This window comes from Empidonax traillii, unplaced genomic scaffold (assembly GCF_003031625.1).
Source record: "Empidonax traillii isolate 1590-97213 ecotype Southwest subspecies unplaced genomic scaffold, ASM303162v1 scaffold45:size3623477, whole genome shotgun sequence".
In the NCBI taxonomy this organism is placed as follows: Eukaryota; Metazoa; Chordata; class Aves; order Passeriformes; family Tyrannidae; genus Empidonax; species Empidonax traillii.
In genome coordinates this window covers 2439581-2463702 of record NW_020955238.1, presented here as the reverse complement: position 1 = coordinate 2463702, position 24122 = coordinate 2439581, and the positions used below count along the sequence as shown (strand labels likewise).

The 24122-nt window shown below is 34.6% G+C and overlaps 1 protein-coding gene across 4 annotated transcripts in view; it reads left to right on the top strand.

Moving 5' to 3' along the window:
* The first annotated feature begins 413 nt into the window (after positions 1 to 413).
* HEATR5A (HEAT repeat containing 5A) overlaps positions 414 to 24122 on the top strand; it is a 54156-nt gene continuing 30447 nt past the window's right edge. For 3 of the 4 annotated variants that reach the window (XM_027878774.1, XM_027878775.1, XM_027878773.1), the window contains exons 1-15: positions 414 to 669; positions 1691 to 1902; positions 5395 to 5503; positions 6017 to 6166; positions 6425 to 6596; positions 8572 to 8732; positions 11123 to 11378; positions 12320 to 12475; positions 13282 to 13532; positions 16425 to 16536; positions 17397 to 17549; positions 18379 to 18478; positions 19198 to 19307; positions 23382 to 23545; positions 23661 to 23836. In XM_027878774.1, coding sequence (XP_027734575.1) covers positions 544 to 669; positions 1691 to 1902; positions 5395 to 5503; positions 6017 to 6166; positions 6425 to 6596; positions 8572 to 8732; positions 11123 to 11378; positions 12320 to 12475; positions 13282 to 13532; positions 16425 to 16536; positions 17397 to 17549; positions 18379 to 18478; positions 19198 to 19307; positions 23382 to 23545; positions 23661 to 23836 — 2408 coding nt within the window. In that variant the 5' untranslated portion in view covers positions 414 to 543. Of the gene's footprint in view, positions 670 to 1690; positions 1903 to 5394; positions 5504 to 6016; positions 6167 to 6424; positions 6597 to 8571; positions 8733 to 11122; positions 11379 to 12319; positions 12476 to 13281; positions 13533 to 16424; positions 16537 to 17396; positions 17550 to 18378; positions 18479 to 19197; positions 19308 to 23381; positions 23546 to 23660; positions 23837 to 24122 lie in introns of those variants that run through there. The other variant, XM_027878776.1, reaches the window with a different exon arrangement.

Below are 24122 nucleotides of genomic sequence, written 5' to 3'. Positions count from 1 at the left end.
CCTTAGATAAGCGAGACCAACGCAGGGACCCACTGTTCCCAGACCTCGCCGGAAGAGAAGAGAGCGAGGTCTCTAATCTCTGACTTATTTATACTCTGGTTTACGTAAAAATTGTGTGGAATACTGGGTACTTGGCTCCTTCCTTGGTTACAAACTGGTCACCAAGGAAGGCCTAGACTAAAACCATCACAACCCCTGTAATATATTCTGAAGTATATTTAACTTGAGCTGGCATATCAATACCATTATCTCATATGAAAAACTAAAGTCCTACTGAAGATATCTACATAAAACTGCTATAATTAATTTTTTTATATTAAATCTTCCTTTGAAAATTTCATTTTAATAAACCAAGCATAAATATAATATGATATGATCACTGACTTTCTATTAACTTGTTTTTTTCTTTTTCTGTTTAGCTGTTCATGCTTCTGATTCGTCAGATATTAATGAGGAAGAAAACCTGACTGACTAACACAGCTTCGGTAGTTTCTTGGGTTTTCATTCTGCAGTGTTTGAGATAGTTGAGGAAAATTTCAAGGAATGGAGTTAGCTCACAGTTTATTGCTTAATGAAGAAGTGTATAACCAGCTTGGTGGATTTCAAAAAGCAGAGTTCATTTTTGAGTGGTTACAGTATTTGGAAAAACTTTTACCAGTGACTAGCAGAGTAAGTATAATGAGATTTGAGAAGAAAATCACATTACATAGTTATTTCTTTCTGTCTTTTTGTTATTTTGTTTAAAACCAAAGAGCAGTGTTCAATGTTATTTGCCTCACGTCTTTTATTTACAAGCAATGAAAGTAGATTCAGTATTAGGAGCAGCTTTTTAAATGTTACAAGTATTTGGTCACAGCCCTTCAAGTGACAGAGCCACTTGTCAAATGAAAGGCATTTTAATTATTTTTAACTCATATTATTACTGCAAGATTTTGCAGCCCCATTGTGAAGAATGTCAGTCATGCTTCTACCTGACATTGCACAATTATTTGATAGTTCTCTAGCAAGCAAGAATGTAGCATCTTTGTCTTCTTTTTTTTTTTAATTTTCCTAATCAAATTATAAAAGATCTGTTTCCAGCCAACTCTCCAATTGTTTGATTCACTGTTTGGTCTATATTAAGTGGGTTATGTAGATATATAAGAGTAAACCAACCAAAATAATGGTATTTAAGTGTTTTTATTTGTGATGAAAATATGTAAATGAAATATGGTACCAGACTTTTTTTTTTTTTTTAAGAGTATTAAAATAATTTATATAAGACTGGGTGATTGTTTTAAGGGAAGTTCTTTCCTTTCTAATGCTCAGGTTCTTGAAACATGGCTAAAGTTCTTCTGTGCTAGTAAAATTACTAAATTAATTGTTTTATTTTAAAGCAGGCAAAGCAAGAAAAGGAAACTTTGTTCTAGAAAGATATAAGTATATAAATACCATAGGGAAAATACACTTGCAATGCTACTAGAAATAGTAGCTCTGAAAAATGTGCTGGGTTTTTTTTAAGAAGAATAAAATAGTCACACACTTGAAATGTCTTTTCTTTAAGCATAAAAGTGGAATAAATGTTCATTTGTAATTAAGAATGTCATTATCAGATTGGTAATAATGAAAAGTAATGATAATTTACATTAATTAGCTTTAACTAACTTTTAAATTTAACTGAATTTTACCTGGTTACTGATTTTATTTCCAGGCTGATATAAGGGAAAACCAGAAGAAACTGGTTGAACAATTGACTTCTTTATTAAACAATTCACCGGGACCTCCTACCAGACGGCTTCTTGCCAAGAATTTAGCTGTAATTTATAGCACTGGAGACACTTTCTCTGTTTACCAAACAATTGACAAATGCAATGAACTCATTCGGAGTAAAGATGACTCACCAAGTTATCTACCTACAAAACTGTAAGTATTTTTTTAATCCCAAACTTCAAATTCAGTAATAACAAGAGAGACAAACTGACATGGTGAGCTGCATCTGAATTCACTACTGCAAGATACATAATAAAACAAAGATTATGCTAGTGCTAGATGTTGTATGTGTGCTTCAGGAACCAAAAGAGTAGAAGAATTGGTGGTGTTCAGCCAGACTACTGGAAGTCAGGCTGGGGAGATACCAGCGATGGATGACAGAGTTATGAGGGCACAGCTGTTTGAAAAGCAAGGAGAAGGTAATAATATTGCTGAGAAGGGCTGTGAAACAGACAAGTACAACTCCAGGTACAAAATACAGTTACTGAGTACATTTCTTAATCCAGCTGGGAAACTGGACATAGTTAAAAATGTTTGTAACTTAACGCCTGGAGCCTGGAACAGAGAAACAGCAACTGTTACTTCAGAATGTGAAACCAAGTCTTCATGTGCAGAAATGTCGTAAGTAACCTTCATTCCTGAAACAATGCACATCTTTGACTTTAATGAAGAAAATTAAAGGTAGAGAAAGTAAAACATCATTATGTGTTAATGATAAGGTGTTGAAAGCAGAGCAGAATATGTCTTCCTCCTTTACTTCGCATGCTAAACTTGTTTCTGACAACCCAAGTAAAGATTTCTGAAAATAAATCCAAGTAAAGATTCCTGAAAATAAATTTTGCAAGGAGTCACTTCTATTCTGCAGTACCATAATTTTTTTCCCTCTTGTTCCAGGTGACGTCTTGTGCAGTCTTTTGAATTAAGAATAAGTTTGCTATAAAGGATCTAAGTCTTGCAAAATAAATTACTGCTATACTACATCCTCAACTGTGATATACCATTAACATTGGCTGAGTTGTAGTGTGGGACAGAGCTCTGCAGGTCTTCCTTGCTTCAGCTGTGATATGCCAGATTGGAGGAAGTGGGAGGAAGTCGGCATAGCAAGGAGGGATGATGGAGTCCATTGGCAGTTTAGCAGTAATGGCAGATATCCAGAGTCAACGCAGAGAAGTAACTGGGGGAGGAGGAGAGAGGTGGCATTGCTCAGAGTGCTCCTGAGTATGTAAGCAGTAGTGAGGAGAGGAAATAAGAGATGGCAAAAAAACATTAAAATATGGCTTAATTCAAAAAAGTTTTGGAAAAGGTATTTCTGATACAGCTGACATTGAGGTTGAGGCTACACAAAAATAATTGGAACTACAGCACTGTTTACTGAGTAAAATCTTTAATCTTCAGTTGCAAATATATTTAATAGTTGGTGTTCAGTGTAGAAAAACTGCTTTTTTTTTGCCCCATCTTGATTAAGGTGTTGTCTTTGTTTGCCATCTGTCCTTATTTAACATACATGCCCATGTTGTCTCGTAGCAACACTTAACCATCAGTGTTCACAATATGTTAATACACCCGGGAACTCCTTTAAATACAGTTCCAGTGAATCATTCTCTTATCTCATAAATGATTACTTTTCTTCTTTTCTTCACCTTAGCTAAGTGCTTATCTGCTACTAAAATTCAGTGTGATGTGAATGCTATACTAAATCAGATAAACAGGTCATGCAGTGGGAATGCAGCTTATTAATTAACTTTAAATGATGAAGTTTTTAAAATATTCACAAGGGCTGCTTTTAAACTAAGCATTGGCCTGGTCTGCAAACTTTCATAGCTTGTCTCAGTGCTATTTTACCACATGTTCAAGTATCTTAGCTCTGGATTTTTTTGGGTGCCTGTCCAAGTACAATTGTTAAGGCAAAATTTAAGAGAAAACAATTTAGATGTAGCTTTTATAGAGAGTTGTGTATCAAGATAGAGGTGTGCTGCTAGGGAGATAGACAGGGGCAGAGAGGCTTGTCCCTGCAAAACTTGTAAAAATTTACAGGCTTCCTTGGAAACTTCTGGCTGTTGCTTACAATTGGACAGTAAAAGTAACTCCACTGTTAGTTCAGTTTGGACTTAGTGAAGAAACATTTGTGAAAACAAAAAAAATATACAACTAGAGCCATGAGGCAATCCTAGAATGCAGGTACAAGAACTTCCTCAGTCCTATGCTTTGAACTTTCATAAAACCTTCAATGTTGATGTGCAGAAGTAAGTGGATTCCCATCTTTAGTTGACTAGATGTTGCTTATCAACAAATACGGCCACTTTGTTGCTAGAAATCACTGTTCAATACTGATTGACTCTTTCATGCAACACTGAAGCGGTACATGGCAGTACAACCAAACTTCTAGGAGTGCTTGCAGGTTATACCATGATGTAATAAGGTAGTTTATTTGGTTGGTTTTTTTCATATATATGTTAAATATTCCATCTTCAGATTATGGTGCAAAATAGATATTATTTAATCTTGAAGCTAATTAAAGTATTTGTGACCATTAGATGCTCAATTTAGTAGTAAGATGAGACAGTTGTAATTTTATGCCCAGGCACACCATGAACAAAATTAAAATTCAAACTGTTGGTGTGTACTGAGTTGGATAAAAGCAATAATGAAAAATACTTTTTTAATGAAAATAGTATTTTGGTATGATAAGGGATAAAGAAGGCTTTGTATTTCTTATTGTGCTGTGTAATTTAGGCAAGTACTATAAATATTAAACGTATTTTTCTAATTAAGAATATATTCAGTATGAGATTTCAAAATTATTTATGTGAAACTTGAATTCAATTGGGGAATAAGCAAAATGTTGTTTTCTTCAAGGGGATGCTGAGCAAGGTCTGCATATTTAAGTAGGTCTAGCCAAAGAGCTGAAAGCTGATTAAAGAGATAATTTCTTTTTTCCTTGTAGTCATAAAATGACTTGGTTTAGTTTATAGATCTGTCAATTCAAAAGCAAAGTGTTTTCCTTAAGTAATTATTCAAAGGAAAACACTCTTTCATTAGGCAACTTTTTTTTTTTCACTCAATATTAGCAATATTTGCTTTTGCTAATGGAGAGGCCAGTGAGCACACAGAGTCCAGCTGTCATATAGTTCACCAGGATATAATGAAAAGGACACGGATTTATAGTTTTATTTACTTTTTATGTATTGTTATACATAAATGACAGAATTACAATTACTAGACCATTTGCAGTCTGCTATTGACCATCAAGTTGTAAGTGAACCTGTGTGTGACTACTTCTGGCAGCATCTGTTGTAGCACAGTGCCATGGACTGCATGACACAGAGCATGCTTAGTAAGAAATTAGTTAAGTTTTAAAGGTGGATATGGAAACTCTATTCCTGTTGTAAAATTTACTGGAAGATTGTATTACCTGAATTCTTGTATTATCCAAGTTATTTTCCCAACCCTTGTATCGGCGTTTCTCGTAGAGGTTATGTGCCACACACAGATCATCTTTTTTTCCCTTTTCATAATCCACTTGTGGTTTTGGGACGTTCTGTTTAGTTATTTTGCTGTTTGCCCATTGATTACATTAGTCTCTTAATCCCTTTCATCACTTACTGCATCCATTTTCACGCGTCTTTGGATTTGCTTTTGTTTTAGTGCTGCGGTGGTATGCTTGGGCTATTTATACAAAAAATTGGGAAGAATTTTGGGAAACAGTTTTACTGACACCGTTGGGAATGTGCTTAAAGCAATGAAGAATGCAGAGGTATTGGAACAGCATGTTTAAAAAATGATTGGAAAAATAACAGGATGTTTACTGTTGGTAGCTGGACCAATGAGTAAGAGAAAATGCATGATACCAAAATATGAAAAAAATCATGGAAAGTCAGATAAAAATCAGTGTCTAAATTCCAAAGAAGTACTAAAGAGTTAATGTATAAAGACTAGAAAAGGATGGATCATAGCTTTTCTCAATTTGATTTCATGAAAGTTAGAAAATTTAATTGCATTATTAATGAGAACCTTTTTGCTATAGCTCATACTTTGTTTTGAGTTTTGTACTTCTATTTAGTATTTTTCAATGGAACATAGAATTGCTATTTTCATTTGCTTATAGAGTTTTAGGGCAAGTTATCTGCTTTAACTTGCTTCAGCATAAGCAGATCTCGAAAAGTCTGAAAGACCCAACCACTGTTTGCCTATTTCAGTAATTGGCATTTTGTATTTCCAAGGATCTTAGGGTTACAAAATATTAACATTTCTCATTTTCATTTTTCAGTCTCAAGGTCGTTATGAAATCATGCTTAGTTTGCAAAATATATTAAATGGTTTAGGAGCTGCTGCTATCCCCTGTCATAGAGACATTTACAAAGCTGCCCGATCATGTTTGACAGATCGATCCATGGCAGTCCGCTGTGCTGCTGCAAAGGTAAACCACTCTAATTGCTGTTCTTATTAAGTAACTCCCTAAGTAAAATTCTGTTTTAATGGGTGATGAACAGAGCAGTAAATACGTTGTTGGCTTATTTCTTTGATATTACCTTGGCAGCAAAAAATCAAGTAATTTTGGTATGAGGCAACATGCTTATTTTGGTAGGGAGAACTCTGTGTATTCTGTAGCAAATTAAAATTTTTGCTGACTACTTTCTCATGTTGAAACACCTTTATTTCCCTTTTTTTTGTCTAGTGTCTTCTTGAACTTCAGGATGAAGCAGTATTTATGTGGACTACAGACCTGGATAGTGTTGTGACCTTATGTTTTAAATCCTTTGAAGGTTCCAATTATGATGTTCGATTAGCGGTTTCAAAACTTTTAGGCACAGTGTTGGCTAGAGCTCTGACATCTAAGCAGACAACAGGTAAAGTATTGACTTTATTTACTGAGTCCTCATTTGTAAAAATCTGTCAGATGATAAGAAGTTCTCATATTCTATCGAAGCCTGAAGTAAAAATCACAATTAAAGCTTCATCTGGCTGTTCATATCTCTGGTTTGGTCTTTTTTGTAACTTTTTTCTTCTGAAGTGCTGTGCTTATGTATTTATAATATATTTATGTACAATATATTTTTATATATTTTATAATATGCTTACATATTTATAAAATAATAAAGAAGGAAAAGTATTTGGTAAAACTTGTTTTCACTATTGTAAAATTGTTATTCTATGGAGCGAAATTAGTAACCTGAGGAATTTAAAGGCAAGATTGATTTAAGCAGTGTAGAAAGAACCAAGATTTGAGGCAGTGTCTCTGTGTCAAATGACAAAGTTAAGGATACCTTCAGGTTGTTTTTCTGCACGAATCGATACCACATAGGGATTGTCCAGGAGTACTAACATGATCAGAAGCAGAAATTAGCATACAGTTTAACAACCATGTAGCAGTTTTTGCTGACAGGCAGTACTTGAGCTAGCTGAAGCATCCTGGCACAAATAACATCTCTAGTATTTGGTGTTGTTCAGACTGGGTGGTTTTAGTCCAACCTCAGAAGCCCAAAGCTAAGTATCTAACTATAATCCAAGCAAAATATAACAGGATGCAGAATAAGTGTGATTTAGACTGATTGTTCTGCTTTTAATGGCATCAGAAAAAACCTTCAGTGCAATAATTGGCAAATGACAAAATCACATGCCTTTAAGCACAACTTACTGTCTTCCAGAATATTTGAGGCTGTGTATTTGCGTTGTAGACCCCGAAGTCTTGATTTATAAAGTATTTTCCTAAGAATCTTTTGGAGAGAATTATTGTGTTGCAGAAAACTGCACTCATCTTTTCTCAACAAAGTAAAAAGAAATAATATTCTGACCTCCTTGTAGATTCAGTGGTTTTCTTTAATCTTTGTAAGATATGTAGTTGTTATTTCTAAAGCACTAAGATAAAGTTATGTAAGAAGCTTATAAATTATTTCGTTGGCAGTTTCAAGGAGTTTTTTCCATATTGGAGTTATTTTTAGTTAAAAAGAAGTTACAGCTAAGTGAGACAGAAGCTAGGTGGGGACTAGAAGAGGCTGGGGGAGAGGTGGAGGGAGCAATATATGAAGTTCATAGTCTTGAAGTTTGTGTATTGTATCTGATAACACCCGGATATTGAATTGTTTCCTTTTTCTCCTGGACATGATAATCTCGAATCCTCTTATTCTTTTCCCATTTCAATGCTTGCAAGAGAATGAAAAATGCAGTGAAAATTTTAGGTCGCTTAGTTTGCGTAGTGTGCTGTCATCATGCTGTTTGCACACACATCCCAGCATATATTTTAAATGAACTTTCTGTCAAGAAATAAAGCAGTGGAATAGGTATTGGGAAATAAATAGTTTTCCTAGCTGATTTTGTTATTCTCATTCTTTCAAAGAGCTAGCTTAATGCCAAGGTGAGTTGCTTTTTGTTTCTAAGAGAATCTGTAGTTGTACCTTTACCTGGCTAAGCATATCAGAAAGGTAATCTGCCCTTCTGAATTTTGGAATAGAGGTTGTCTTTGGTGGTAGGCTGGAATGTGTTAGTCAGGACTTCCATGAAACTTTCAATGGTAGGAGTAGACCATACAGAGCATAGATGGTAAATGCTGAGGGTGGTAAATTTAAGTATGCATACTAAGTAATGGCTTAGACTATTTAAAGGTAACTAAAGGAGGAAAACTTGATAAATGCTGTGGTTTGCTGGATCACTGAGTCCTAAAATACCTTAGTTTCTGTTATGAAGTTAAACCGTATTTGGATTTGATTGTGCTACTGAACTTAACACAAATTATTTTTTCTAAAAAGATGAGAGTTGAACCTCTCTACTTCTAAAATGTAACAGGATTTTAGAACTATTCCTCTAAAGATTTACATCTGTTCTTAGTGTCCACCAAGCATAACTTCCGCAGAATCTCTTTGGAAGAAGTGATGGAGCTATTGGGAACTGGATTTCTGCGTGGAAGTTGTGGATTTCTACGAGCCAGTGGCGATATGTTGAAAGGGACCAGTTCAGTCAGCAGAGATGTTAGAGTTGGAATCACCCAGGTTTGGATTACGTTAGTTATGGTTTTCTCAGATTGCTAAACATTTGTGTAACTGTTTTACTCTGCATATATTTCTCCTTTCATCCTTTTTTGTATCTGTGATGAGATGTGTGTACTTTAAGGATTTACATCTTATGTTAGAAAGAAAAGAAAAAAAAGAATTTCTGATCTTGCTTATTGTTCACCTGATTGTTTGAAATTTTATAAGTTAAGTGTGTATTACTTGTGAAAGCTTCACATGATAGGAATTTCAAAGGAGTGGTATAAATAAAATCCTTGAATCTTTAATTTAAAACTTAATGCCTTATGTCTAAAAATTAAAGAGAGAAGTTACAATAAATCTTTGAATTTGGAATAACTCTCTTCTGTATAGGGACATTCTAAGTCCAGTTTTGGAAAAATGGTTCTGCTTTGAGGAAATGCATGAAAAATAAGAAAAACAGAATTTAGTGGAAAAACCCCAACATCTGTTTTGCTGTGTTGCAGAATGCTCAAAGGATAGAATCTTGTTAACCGAACAGGAGTGAAGTCAGACCATGTAGTGCATGGTGGTAAAAGTTGTGTAAATTTTTCACATAATATCAGGTTGGCTTCATCCTGTAAATATTATCTTAAAGCAAACATGCTAAGACATAGATACTCAAATGTAAAAACTGTGAATCAAGACTAAAGGTCATGATGAACATTTACATATCAAACAGGTGTGATTATTTTAGTGTTACAGTCCCACAGCTATATGATAGTCCGCTTTGCCAGCAAGGCAGTTTTTTAGTGCACATCAACTTCTGCAGTGCAAAAAAATCTTTAAATTAGCTTTAGTTACTGGTACAAGCTGCCACACTTTGCACTGAAACAGCTAGAAGGTGCTCACAAATTGTTGTCTCTACTCAGGTCATGCTGAGTGGAAGCATTAACTTCTGGCAGAGAGACAGAAAAGCTGGGGAACAATAATACCTTGACATCTATTTGCCTAGAAAATGCATGCCAGACTCCTAGGGTATTCTCTATACAAGGTGGTTTTATTAGTTTTCCAGGAGTGGATATTTCAATTCAATGTTTTGACTATTTTTACTGGTTTTTGGAAGTTGTCTCCTTTTTCGTGCACTTATATGTTAACAGAATATTACCTGTGCCAGATGGTACACTCTAACTACCAGAACAATTTAAATAGTGCAACGTTTCTATAAGAAAAACTTGAGAAATTGCATGTTTATCAGTGCTCATGGGTAGAAAACACTTGCAGTTATTAAATGTATTAATTAGGGAGTTTCAGCTTATTATGAATTTGAAAATAAGAAAGTCACTGAATATGATTTCTTACATTTAGAAGATTCTATATTTGTTCAACACGTAGTCTTTATCCTGTTAAATTCCTCAGTTTTCAAATATGTAAAACCATGTTAATGTACTGGTGCATTAGTACTGAAGCGTAAGTAGTATTTGTCAAGAGCAATTAGCTCTAACAGGATCTAATAGTATAATTTCTCTGTCCACAGTAGTTCACTTCCTTTTGCATGAATAAATTTGTTGTTAATATTAGACACAAGACAAAGTATGTGTGAGGCAAATACAGAAATTGATTGATATGAGCAGTAGTAGTGAAGTTTCTTATGAGGAATTTTGTGTGTTCATTTGCATATTGTCATTTTTTGTATTCCCTTCTCTTGACCTATTCATTAAAAAAATCCAACACAAGCACATGGAAGGCAATTGTAGGGGAGCATATTATGTGGCAAAATAAATGGTCTTGTGGTGATTAGATTTGTAAAGTGATTCTGCATTCTTTCTCTTTGTTATGATAAACGTAGTTTTTTAATGGTTTTTATCTTTTTTTATGGTTTGCAAAGCAAAGAATTAAAATTCTTTGAGTTGAGGAACAGTCCCTGGGGGCTGCAAATATTCCCTGATTCAAACCCTTTAATAACAAAATTCTCTCCAGGTTATGAGTTATAGTTTTGTAATATAGTAGTTCTTAAAATGCATTCGTACATTAAATTTGGGTTCCATGTGCAGAATGTTAAATAGCTGGAAGCTGTTGTTAAGTGAGACCAAACACAATGTTTTACATAAAAAGTGCCCGTGCAGGGTAAACTGCCATTTCTCACGCTCTAGAATGAAATGACTTGGGCAAGCATCTTGAATTAACTTACAGTCAAAGCAGGCTGCAGTATTACTGGTGCAGTTTTGATAGTAATTTAAATTATTTAAACGTATATGTAAAAAATTGCAGATACCAGAAGTGAGAACATATGTGATTTATAGATGTGTAAATTGTAAGTCATCTCAGTTTAGTGTTCTAGTTGTGGCGATGTGCAGATTTAAGAAGATGTGTATGTGGGATTTTTCCCGATATTTTGCTCTAAAATATGTTTCTTTTCAAATCTCTTTCAGGCATATGTGGTATTCGTCTCTACACTAGGAGCGCAATGGCTTGAAAGGAACTTCTCTGCCTTCCTTTCCCATGTTCTAGATCTTGTGTCTCAGTCTCACCCCAAGGCTGTGCAGAGCCCGGTGGATGCTATCGGCTGTCGTCGCTGTGTTTCATTCATCCTTCGAGCTACAGTAGGAGGCCTGCTTGGGGAAAAGGCTCAAATTGCAGCTGCCAAGGAGATTTGTCAGGCCATCTGGAAACTGAAGAAAGTTGTGGGTATGGGTCTAACAAGATTATCCGTTTGGGCCTCTGTTTTTCCTTTTTTAAGTGATTGTCTAACTACCTAATCCAGAGACTGCAGAAATATAGTGCTGATTTATTACCATGATAATGTAAGAGGCTTTTGATGGGCTGCTTTGTTTTTAGCTTGGGCTGGTTATTTGTGTCTGTATGTGTGTACCCACACAAGTATAAATGTATCTTTTAACACTCCTTCACTGGCAAAAGCAATTGTAACCAATTACAAATAAAATAAAATAATAAATATATGCTATAATAAAATACAGATAGTATTTTAAAGTAAGTTAAATTGGCAGTTAATATATGTCTAGCCAGATCCTGCCTTCCTGTTTAGAGCAGTTGACATTACTGAAGGTTCAAAAAAGAAACATTTGTTCCTAATTGAAGAATGAGAATTTCTCCTGGAGGAAACATATCCCCTTGGAGGTGAAAACAAAGAGAATGCTGGGCATAAGCTGTTGTCCCCTGGTGTACAGCAGCATATTGTATTTGAGTTAAATATCTAAATGTTTTATGTCTAAACTGTCATACTTATTTGAGTCTCAAAAGATAAGCTTTCAAAAATACACCATATTTTTCTCCTCCCTCTTTATTCCTTGTCTCCACCTTCTCACTTACTTGCTCTCACAAGATTTCATTCTTTTCTTCCCTTTCTCTTTTCCTACTGTGTACTAAAATCTGGCAAATTACCAAAGCATGTCCTCTTCAAGTCACTTTTAGTGGGGCAGAGAATAGCATTCTTCTTACTAGCCACTGTTTCCCATCAAGTAAAGATAAGCAATTTGGTAGTTTCCACTTTCTATTACTAAATGCAGGAGGGTAGATAAACATCTTCTATTAGCAAAAACCTCTTTTCGATCCATTTTGTTTGATTTTGGTAATGATTTCATGGTGATTTTCTTGTACTGTGTTATCAGATGCTGCAATGAGTGACAGTAACTTGGAGACAAGACTTAATACAACAGATGTAACAGCAAGTCAGCATGTGCTTGTGTGTGCACTTCAGGAACTTGGAAGTCTTATCCAAGGCTTAGGAACGACAGCAGCACCGTTACTGCAAGACTCCAGTACAGGTACAAGCTCTGAATTATTTTGTCATCCAGAGTACAAAATATATTTATATTCCTTTGTTCATTGTCATCTTCTTTGATTTCTTATTTTGTCTTGTTTCTTCTTTGATTTCTTATGGCTATTCTTCTGGCTCAGTTTCCTTACCAGGATCTCTGTATTCTTCTGTTCTTTTCTGTATTCTTCCAATAAACTTAGAAAAAACCTGAAGAAAACAACCAAAAACAAAAAAGGGAGGAGGGAAAGTTGGCTACCTTACATGCTGTAGAAAAATTTAAGACGTTGCCCAAAGAGTTCTGTATCTTCTCCAACCTGTACAAGTATATTTATTTAAAAAAAAAAAAATCTGTATCAAATTTAATTCCATTAAGGCTTGTATTTAGAGTCCAACACTTCACAATGTTTATAATAAATCAGTTTGATTGAGTTGGGTATCTTTATCAACCTTTATCATTTTCATTTAGCTGTATTTTTTTCTGGATGGGTTGGAGTGGACATCTATTTCCACCACATGTATTTCTGCTTCCTTGAGAATGCTTACAGGTATTTTCTATGCATGTTGGTGGATAACTGTGTAATATGCTAGGTTTTCTCCATAATGTTACGTTTCATTCAGTGTAAATTTTTTTGAAAAGTATTGAATTATTTAAATTTGTTAAGATGTACCTTACAATAAAAAACAATAATAGTTTTTCAAGAGAAGTATGGAGAATGGATAGTGTTATGTTCACCAGTCCTCTGTATAGATTTTTGCTTGTTTGACAATCTGCTTGCCTATTTCTTAAGTGTATTTATGCATTTTCTTTTTCAGGAGTTCTGGAAGCAGTAATTTCCATCATTCTTCATCCCAGCATTTCAGTCAGAATAACAGCAGCTTGGTGTTTACGCTGTATTGCAGTAGCATTGCCCTCCTATGTGTCCCTGCTGTTGGATCGTTGCATCGAACGTCTTAGTACATTGAAATCCTCCCCAGAAGCAGTAACTGGCTATAGTTTTGCTGTTGCTGCTTTGCTGGGTGCAGTAAAACACTGTCCTTTAGGAATTCCACATGGAAAAGGGAAGGTATGATTTGAATACTTTACATATAAGTATTTCTTGGATGTTTTTGCAGCAGTACTTGCAAGTTTTCTTTATGATGTGCTCACATAACCCAGCATACTGATGAGATAATTTGGTTCCTCAAGAAGAGGACTTTGAAGCATACTGTAACTCAAATAAGCAAATGTTTTTTCTCAAATGTGTCAGGATTGTGATTTGTTGGGAAAGCCCTCTAATGATTTTATTAACTACTCATATTACTACCTTTTTCTAATGGAAAATTTTGTTAGGGGAGAAGTTTATTTTTTTGGAACGGAGCAGTCTAAGAGAAGGTTTACCTGGAGAAAGTATTCCTTGAGTAGTTACGTTTTTCAAATTTCCAACTAAATTCTTTACAGCAAAATTAAATCTTCTGCAATTCTATCTCAGTTTGACACTGTCTTAAATTAGAAAGCTGACATTTCAGTGGTGTTAATAGTGAGAAAAGGCTATTTTGGAGTAAATCCAGCTGAAATGTGTCAGACTTTGCCAAAGGAAAAGATCTTCCTTTTATAAAAAAAGAAATACTCTTTTAGATCTGTTGCATGCTGTCATGTTTCTGGAAGGAAAGTTATTCAGCCACAGAGTAAGCCAAATTAGTATTTCCTAGGCCCATCAATGACTCTCCGGTGTACAGCTTGGTCAGTGCTTAAAGCAGTAACAGACATTATGTATTATCTTGCAAATCTTTGGTCAAGTGCAAAGAAATGTTTAGTCAAGTACAACAGATACACACTTTTATTTTGGTTTACAGAATTTAATAGAAACCAGTTTATTGCATTATCATAGTCTGAGATGTTTGTACCAATCTCCTCACTAGTGCAGATAGGATATACAGTACCCTGAGGTTTTAGGGATATGCAGATGTAGAAATACAGACCAGGAGAAGAAGCTGTTTCCATCCTATTGGCAACCTTACCTATGGAGTTACTCATACTTGCAAAACTGGTACATCCTAAATGACATGTTAATTCTTTGCATAATGTAGAAACTTTACGTTCTCTCATGTGAAAATACCTGTTTTGGAATTAATGGACATTAAGCAAATCTTCTCAGCATTCAGAGTCCCAACTGTAAATTGAAACAATTTATAAATTTTAAAAAAAAGCGCACCTGTGTTTCTTAGCTTTTAAGAACTCTTCCTGGTGATTGCTAAAAGATCATGCAGAGAGAACAAAATTAATACAGTTTACCCACTTACATAGATAAGAAGTGCCATTCAAATACTATATACTTAAGCAGAGCTAAAGTTTCTGTTTAACAGAGAAACATAATTCTTAACAAAGATTTCTTTTAGAGGAGTACAGTAGGATGAAATAGAGCCAGGAGGAGGTATGAGAGGGCACAAAAAAATGTGTGGGAGAAATACTGTATCCTGTACTAAGCTAGCAGGGGTGAGAACAGAGCAGTTGACAAAAGCCCTTTTCCAGTCTCTCCTAGGAACACTGCCAGATTCCAGACTAGCTCCTATTCTGAGGAGCTGAAAGAGACCAGTGTTAAATAGAGCAGTTCTGAAAAAGAAGTATCAAACACAGACAACAGTGATCTGGATAGAAGCTGTTTTATATGAATTCATTTTCCTTTGAGAGAGCAGTTAACAGTTGCAGGTGGAACCTAAAGAAAATAATTAGTGAGGTTTTATACATTTAACATTCAGTACTAGTGCTTATGCTTGCGTTAAAAAAAAAATCCTTCAAAAATAAGACATTCCTCCTTGTGCATAGAGAGAAAAATTGCCAGAAATCATTAAATGACATCCTTTCTAGGATGTTTGGTTTACAGGTAATTTAAGCATGATAAGTTTTTAGTGATTTTTTTAGTAGTATAATTTAACAAGGGTACTGATTTATTTTAGCATCAAATATATTAAATCTATACAAGTACATTTCATTTCCAAACACCTGGTAGCATTATGGAACTGGGGAAACTAATACTTTCAGACTGGAAAAAAGACTTCAGAGGAAGTTTTGGAAGTGTAAAAATGTCAAAGATTCATGAAACAAACTTTCATGTGCAAACTTTTGTGTCATTTTCTAAGCGTGCAGAGAAATTATAGAAGGATATTTTCTATAGTGAGGCTTTTAATGATACTCTTGATAATGACACTTCTTACTTGTAATACTGATTTATGGGCAGTTTTGGAGACCTGACAGAATGCAGAAAGAAATACTTTTTAGCCTGTATGAAATGTAATTGAAGCAAACTACTTGCAGAATACTTACAGCATTAGTAGCCAGACTGTGGTGATTGCCTGTGGACGCAAGGTGTGCCCCTCCTTGGAAGTTCTAGGTTGCTTGTGCTTGTGCTTTGGTGACAAGTGTAATCACCTTGCACTTGGCACTTAGTGGGCATGTGCAGTTAGAGTTGAGCGGCTAAGATGGGATTAATTCTAACTATACTATTCTAACTCATTTGTTTAGCCATGCCATTTGTTGACTTGAAAAATGGTCAGAGAGGATGATAGACCTTATTCTAAAACAATGATATAAAAGATTATTACTGGTCCCACCGCTTCTTCTTGTAGGTGTCATGCTATTCTTTTTCTACATATTGACATAAATAGAATATCATAACACTTCTATCCTTCCAATGCATATTCCTGTGAGAATTATCAGTTGTCATTTTACTACTGATAAAAGAAAGGATACAAAGCAGCCGAATAACTTACCTAGTACTCCACAGAATTGTTGAAGCTGTTCCAGACTTGTTGTGAAGTCAGAAATTGCAATTTCATGAGCTTGAGTTTATTGCCATAGCATGAGGGGAAGATGCCGTCCTATCTGGGAACACTGGAGTAGGATTAAGTATCAAAATAAAAGTATTTGGAAACAAAATTGTAGTGATGCTGATGCTCTGTTTTTCTGTTTTACGTTGAAGGTAATCATGACAGTAGCAGAGGAGTTGCTGTGTTCTGCGTCTCAGAACAGCCGCATTTCACTGCAGCGAACACAAGCTGGATGGCTGTTGATAGCTGCCCTCATGACATTAGGTAGTAGCTTTCTACAATTTTTCTTAAACTCCATTAAGCTGTTCAGTGTCACGTCTCTGATTTTAGTTCTTTTGAGGTTTTGTTTAATTTACCACTGCAACATAATTAAAACCCCTCCTAAATGTTTGGATTATTTAAAAAAACTTTCTGAGGTAAAAATGTCATTTCTCTCAAATTTGCTGTTAGTTCACGGAGAGCAATGTCTGAAAACCAGTGACTGAGTGGGACCACTATTAGTTAAATGTAGAAAATAAATTTCAAAGTCAATCTAACCAAATGTCTTCATGGTCATGAAATGTTAAACATCTGTCCCAGCACAAAATGAGCTAATCATTTGTATTTCCCCCTTGTCAGGCATTTGAAATCTTACAAAAATTTCTGATATATCTTAATGGTCATATTATTGACTGTGATAAGTAAGTTACTGATAAAGAATGTTTTTTTTGGGGGGTTGATCATATTTTTAAGACACCTTTCATGTTTCAGCTATTACTTCTGCCCAACAACTCCCATTTCTTTCTTATATTATTATATTTAATTAACTTAAAACAAATGCTTACTTTCCTGAACATCATTGTTGATCATTACATCTCTTTTATGCCAGTGATCCACAGGGTCTTAGTAAAACAGAGATTGCAGTTGGCTTGGTAGCATAAATGTGTCAGTGGGCATGCAGTTATATATGAAAATGGAGTACCAAGATAGCAAACATCTGAGAAATTATACATGAGAAGGCTGGAAAAGTGACATAAGGTTTTGTTCACTGCTGTAAAGATTTTGTGAACATAGGAAGAAGGAATGAAAGAGAAAATTTAATTTTATTAATGCTGCATTGGCATGACAACTGTCAATGTTTATAGGTCCTGCAGTTGTCCAGCATCATCTGTCACGAGTGCTGTTACTGTGGAAGTGCATCTTTCCATCATCTCCTAAAGACCTAGAAACAGAGAAGACACGAGGAGATTCGTTTACCTGGCAAGTAACACTGGAAGGCCGTGCTGGTGCTCTTTGTGGTAAGTGGGATTTACTGTCTTTCTCTGCATATTTATAGTTGTGCTGTTAGTTTATTTTTCCCTCTGAAAGAAGGAGGAGACTTCATACTGATTTTTTTTCACCAGATGGTAAAGGATGTATTCACTCCCCAACACATGTGCTTGTATATCTCTATTTACATATGTATGTGTGTTCTTTGCATTGCAGAAATGTGAACTCTGGTATAGTGATCACCTCTCTCTCTCACTGTTAAGATTTATCACGAAGTGAGGAATTCAGTAGTAATTACATTTTAGAAGTAACCTAAAAAATTAACCTATAAATATTTTCTCTTTAAAAAATAGATGTTTAATACTTCATTTTCTCTAGGTGCTTTTGAAAATTAAACTCAAATTTAGTTTTTCATAAATAATGAAAAATACTTGTATACATGTTGGTAATTAAACTAAATTTTAATGGGAAACATGAAGCAGTAGGTCATTTAATCATCCTTTTCCTATTTTTTATTATTATTATGGAATTATCATGAAGTTGAGTTAGGTACTGTAACTCAGTTTATAACAAAAAGCAAAAAATAGGTCCATTTATATATGCAATTAAAAGTCAGATTATGAATGTCAAAGCTGAGACAACAAAACAGTGCATCTGTAAACATGACCTTTTTCATTTGAGATTTTTATCAGATCGTTTCTTCAATTTTATAGGCTAATATACTTTTTAATTTTGTTTGTTTGTTTTCTTCTACTTTTACATTATTAGTGATGTAATTGTGTGATTACTTTGCTGATGTGATTGTTTTCCTGCAAGATAACTCACACCAAGTAAATTAAAATCCAATTCCTATTTTAGCTATCAAAAGCTTTGTTTCCCACTGTGGTGGTCTTCTTACGGATGAAGTTGTTCGGAGACTTCTTCCTCCTCTCCCAAGTGCTGTTGATTTATTGACACAGTAAGTGTGTGTACAAAACTGTTAAATGGATTCTGGTTTTGAGAAGCTACAGACTAATCTATATTTGACTTAGTACACTTTCTAAAGCACTTTCTTTTCAAAGGACAGAAATCAGAGTCTATGTGTTTGCAGATTCCAGCGTCATGTGAAAAAACTAAGGAAGAAGCTATTGCATGGGATTTTTAAGTTAGTGTTTATATTCTACCATTTTAATCAAACATGAACATTTGTGTTTATATACCATAATTTTTTTATAAAATAAAAAACAAAGTTCAATAATATGCTTAGATAAAATCTTTTAGACATGGGCACTTTTTATATATATATTCAGAACTAAGCTGGAAAGGGGTTTATAATTTTTAAACTTTTGCCTTTGGAATATAGAGTGATTTAATGCATTTAGACTCTAAGCTATAACTTAGAGAAATATATCCAAAAAAGTTTATTGTCACAAATATAGGTAAAATCAAAGAAAATAGAAAACCTTGTTTATTTCTCTGATATTAAATAAAAGTAATGCCTGGGAATGGACAACAGACATTCTGTCAGAACATGTGAAATGAAATGGTTTCCTTCTACTTTTGGTAATGCCAATCAGAACTGTAGTTATATAATATATACCAATTTAAAAAGCATTTGGCAGAGTGGTACAAATGAAACTGGGGCGTTACGTAATGCTTGCATCTTTAACATCTCTGATGTGCTTTTTATATTTTAAGGCTCCCTTCAATATATAAATCATACGGAAATGCTTTAAAAACACCATCAACAATTTACAGACATAAACTTTATGAATTACTAGCTGTGTTGCCTCCAAAGACCTATGAAGGTATGTATTTCCATACAGAGAGAAACCCATTAAAAATACCATGGTCTCATTTTTAAGTTTGAATTTATGTTCAACATAAATTCAGGTAACAAAAATTAATTACACCCTTTTTTGTTATTCTGTCTGTTTAAATTTGATGAATTGTAGCAAAGTCACTGTGGTTTTGAAAAGTGTTCATGATGCTTTTTCCCCCTCTTCTATTATAAATACAGGCTTCTGTTACAAATACAGACTTTTGTGCTATTTTTGGTTGAAACTAGAAGGCAGACAACCTTTCCATTTCAAAGTAGTTGAAAAATTCCTTTTTTTGGATGCCTGTTCTATTTTCCATTGAATCCTGAATTCCAAAGGTGTAATCTTGGTTTAAACCAGTGCATATAGTCTATGGAAATAATTTAATTAAGTAAACATATATTACAGATATATTAACCTGATCTGTGCAGATTGTGGACAAAAAGTTCGTATTTAAAGAACAATTTCAACGAAATTTGGGAATTGACTTACTTTTCTGTAGGAGAACATAACTAGAGTATTTAAAATCTAGCCCTCTAACGCATTAACTGTGCACTGTAGTTAGGTGGGTCTAACAGTTCAGCTAAAACATTAAATACCTTTGTTGTCTTTGAATTGTTTCCATACAGTACTGTATGGACTGCAGTAAGGAACTATAGTGTTTTTCACAGCTGTAAAGAGACTTATAGGGTATTTTTTCAGGACAGAGACAATATGGCCCAGCCAGGGTCTAAATTAGCTGTGTCCTCTGTATCGTGGAGAGAATCCATGCTCAAATTATCTGCTCCATCTAGTGGTAACAGCTGAATTAATTGGGACAAATCCTTGAGTTATGCCTTAAAGCTGATGTCACATTGGAAGTCTGTATATAACACTTGAAGCATGGAGTATAATACTGATTTGTGCCTTGAATTTTAAAGATTGAAAATTACACCTCCATCTCTTAGAGCAAGTTATTCCTTTTGTTCCTTTATTACAGGGGTAACATTTTATAGAATACAGATATTTGGTGTGGGTTTGGCAGTTTCTTGGTGTGTTTGAGATTTCTGTGTATGTTCTAACTTTATTGAAAATACACTGTTTTAAGTGTGACCTGCAAATTTCATGTGAGAGAGCATCGTAGCTGAGGGTGCTGCATTCTAGATCCAATAAATAAAGAAAAAGCTTGAAAGGTTTGATATAAATAAGTGGTCACCCTGCTGAAAGCTTTGAAAATAGCCTTAGAATCAAAGCAGTAATTTGCCAGGTGTAGTCTCAGACATATCCACCCATGTGTATGAGAGTGAGGAAGGAATGGAAATGCATACATTGCCAGAACTTATTTCCAAGGTCTGCTATGTATTTTAACATGTAAGTGTGCATCATTTAAAAATGTGATGAAAAGTTGCTAAGGTAAAACTTGAAACCTTCTTTCCATATTACTTCCAGTATGAAAGCTTCATGGAGAAACTGTTTGTCTTTGCAAATACCTGGATTTTTAAAAATAGTTTATTTAGGAAAACGACACCATTTTGAAACCCATGATTCTTTTTTCAATGTCTAAATTCAGTCATTTTCAGTAAGAACAATATTAGGAGTACTTCTGTGTTGCACAGAATGTCACATTTTGCATGGCTCAGAATAACACACTGAATGAGAAACTTTCACCAGTTCATGGTTTTATTTCTTTTGTATTTGTTTTCTTTTGAGTTGTAACTCAAGCTTTTAGTATTTGCAAAACTTGTTTTCTTTAGCACAAGAGGAACAAAACAAAATACCCATACCAAAACAAAACATCTGTTGAAAACAGATCCTTTATTCATACATCCCAATTTCTGTGTCAATTCCAGCCTTTAGATTTCTGAGACAGTAGGACTTGTTTAGGCTCTGCTTGGTCCTTTCCTGCTCACTTTCTACCTCTTACAGGCATTTTCTTTTACTGTTTTCATCACTAAAAATCAATATCAGCTCAAACAGCAGAATTTTACGAAGACCTACCATGAGTGTGCATGAATAGTAACTGATTTTTTTTGCATTAATTCAGCGATGGCAGAAATTAAAAGAACTCATTAGGTGAACTTGAACATCAGTGAAATACACTGAACATGTTTTAGTTGCTGTCTTCCAGTGTGTCTGAACAGTTAAGAGGCTTTGCATTTTATCTGATCCAAAGTATGAACTTTTTAAGCTGGGGAAAGCTGTTTCTGTTTCTAAGATGACAAATCATATTTGTGATCATTTTCATGTGTCATTAGTTTCGGATTATAATGTGCTTATCTTTTTGAGGCTAAACAGCTATTTCCTGTTAGTTAATATAAGAAGTTTTATAATGTCCAAATTGAAAACTTCACACAAATAATTTCAGTAGTCTGAATTTTATTAGATTTGTTGATGTTTTCTGTTGTCTGAAATAATGTGTTTTGTCAGACAACTCATTAAGTTCCTTTTCATTCTTCAGCTTTTTGTGTTTGTTACGTTCCACTGTCTAAACCATAAAACTGAATACAAGCATTCACTTCTATTTCTTAATAGGGTGAGATGAAAAGCTAGAATGCTGGAACAGCATGCTTGGCTCAAAATTTGGAATGGCTTTACATTGGGAAAATATTGTTTGACATGTTGAGGGTTGCCAAGTGTCTGGGACTAAAATAAATTCTTATCTGGTTAAAAAATTGGTATCTCAATTACATTTGGTTTTAAAAGCTGTTTTCATAGGAAGGAGATTTAAAAAAAAAAAAAAAGTTGTGATGAGCAACAAAGAAAGAACAACTTCTAGTTGTTAACTACCATGTTTTTTTAAAAAGGCTCAATTTCTGTCCCTTGCACACACTATCTGTGCACCTTGCAATATATTTGATAGTGTTAACTTTTTTGCATTTAGATTTGAGTAAAGCATTTTGGAAAATTACATACTTGTTTAATTATTCAGGGAGGCAGGCAAAGCAACAGATGCCTGCAGGGAAGACAGGCTGATGAGGCTGGGAGTTTGGTAAGTAGGGGAGAGAAAGCCAGCTTTCTCAGAAGAGTTTCAGTTATCAGAAAGGGTAAAAAAGCTGGTTGTAGCTACCAACTCCAACTAGACTAATTCTTCTTATGCTTATGGGGTGCTGATAACTGTGTTGTCCCATTTTTTGGAAGTTCCATGTGTTGAGAAGTGATAAGCAATTTTAATGCAAACAGGTAATTGTGTGATCATCTAAATTAAATGCAAAGAATTGGATGTGTGGAGTTAAGCTCCTCCTCTTAGTGCTGAAATTTCCCCATTCTTGAGGACTTGACTTTGCAAGCTTAATGCTCTGGAGGTAAATTCTTATGTAAGATTTGTATAAAGACTGTGTGCTTCTTTAAGATCAGTTCTGCAGTTTTTGAACACAACTTAATTATAAACCAGACCTTTCTCATCACATGTGGTTCAGTGCTGGAAATGTTCTCTCACTACAAGGACTATTTTAATGACCTAAAATAGTCTGAGTCAAAATGCCCAGGGTTATTGTTTATGTATAACGTACAACCTTGTCAGAAATATTAAGTACAAAAATATGTGAAAGTCAACTACCAGTGTAATTTATCATAATGTAACCTACAGTAAATTCCTTCTGCTTTGCTTTTTGCATGCTAACTCATAAAACAGGGGAATAAGCTCATCAGATTTTGTTATTTATCAAACTTACGGATGTTTTAAATTACCTCTGCTTGCCAAGTCCAAGTATTCCCATGTAATACATTCCACAGCATTAATTTTCAGGAAGTAGAAGAAAATACAGCTATGTTTATAACTGCCTTTTTTCCTCTAATTAATAGTAAATGTAACTAATTTACTGTATTATCACCTGTATGGCACTGTGCCTCCTGTAAAGGTAAAAGTCTTTGCTTTTCAACTTCTAGATTGCTGTATGTGCTTAGCTTGCTTATCTCAGATACTGTTCTGTTGTTTCCCCTGTAACAGAGAGGGTTCTCCACTTAACTGTTTGAAGACTTGAGAGAAATGTTAGATGAATGTTGCTATTTTGGTATAAATATCTTGCATCCCAGAGTTGCGAGTAATTAACCAGAAGTTTCGCATATTTTTCTTCTAACTTAAAGGAAGTTTCTGTGCTGTTCTGAAAGAGTTAGTGACTGATTTGACTGTCCCAGATAGCCAGATTGATGCCTCTACGTTCTTGCTTCCACCGCTTTGTCATGAGAATGATCTCATTTTACTCGGTCCCTTACTGCAGGAGACTGACCACCGATTTATTGAAGAGCAGGTACTTTTGTTTTGTTATAAAGGTAGAATTATAGTTTCATACAGTTTTGTTATTAGGGTCTGTGCTAATTTAGACTTGGTCAAAAATGTGGCTACCCCTTTTTTCTTTCTTACAGCTCCTTTTAGGTAGCAGCATAGCTAGTGGCAGCCTGGAATATGACCCTTATGCAATTTATGAGAAAGCTGGAAAAGGGGACTCAGTACCTAAACCACTACCTCCTGCATTATCTGTTATCAGTGCAGCAACTCGACTTTTTGGAGTTATGTTTTCCCATATAGCAGAATCACACAGGTAAAGTAGTAACTACAACTGCTGGGGAATTTGGGAGATGTTTTGAGATGGTCACAGTGGTTGACATTAAATACAGAAGAAAACAGTTCTGAAAAAATAGTGAATTGCATAAGTGGATTCTGTAAACCATATGAATAATATGGTTTTGATAGCCAGATCAAAATGGAAGGTATTTTAGGAGCTGTTTCACTATTTTTGTGTTGCTTAATACGTAATTACTAAATACCTTAGAAACAAAGAAGGACGAAAGGGGTAGGAAGCTGCAGCATAAGGAACCCTCATCCTG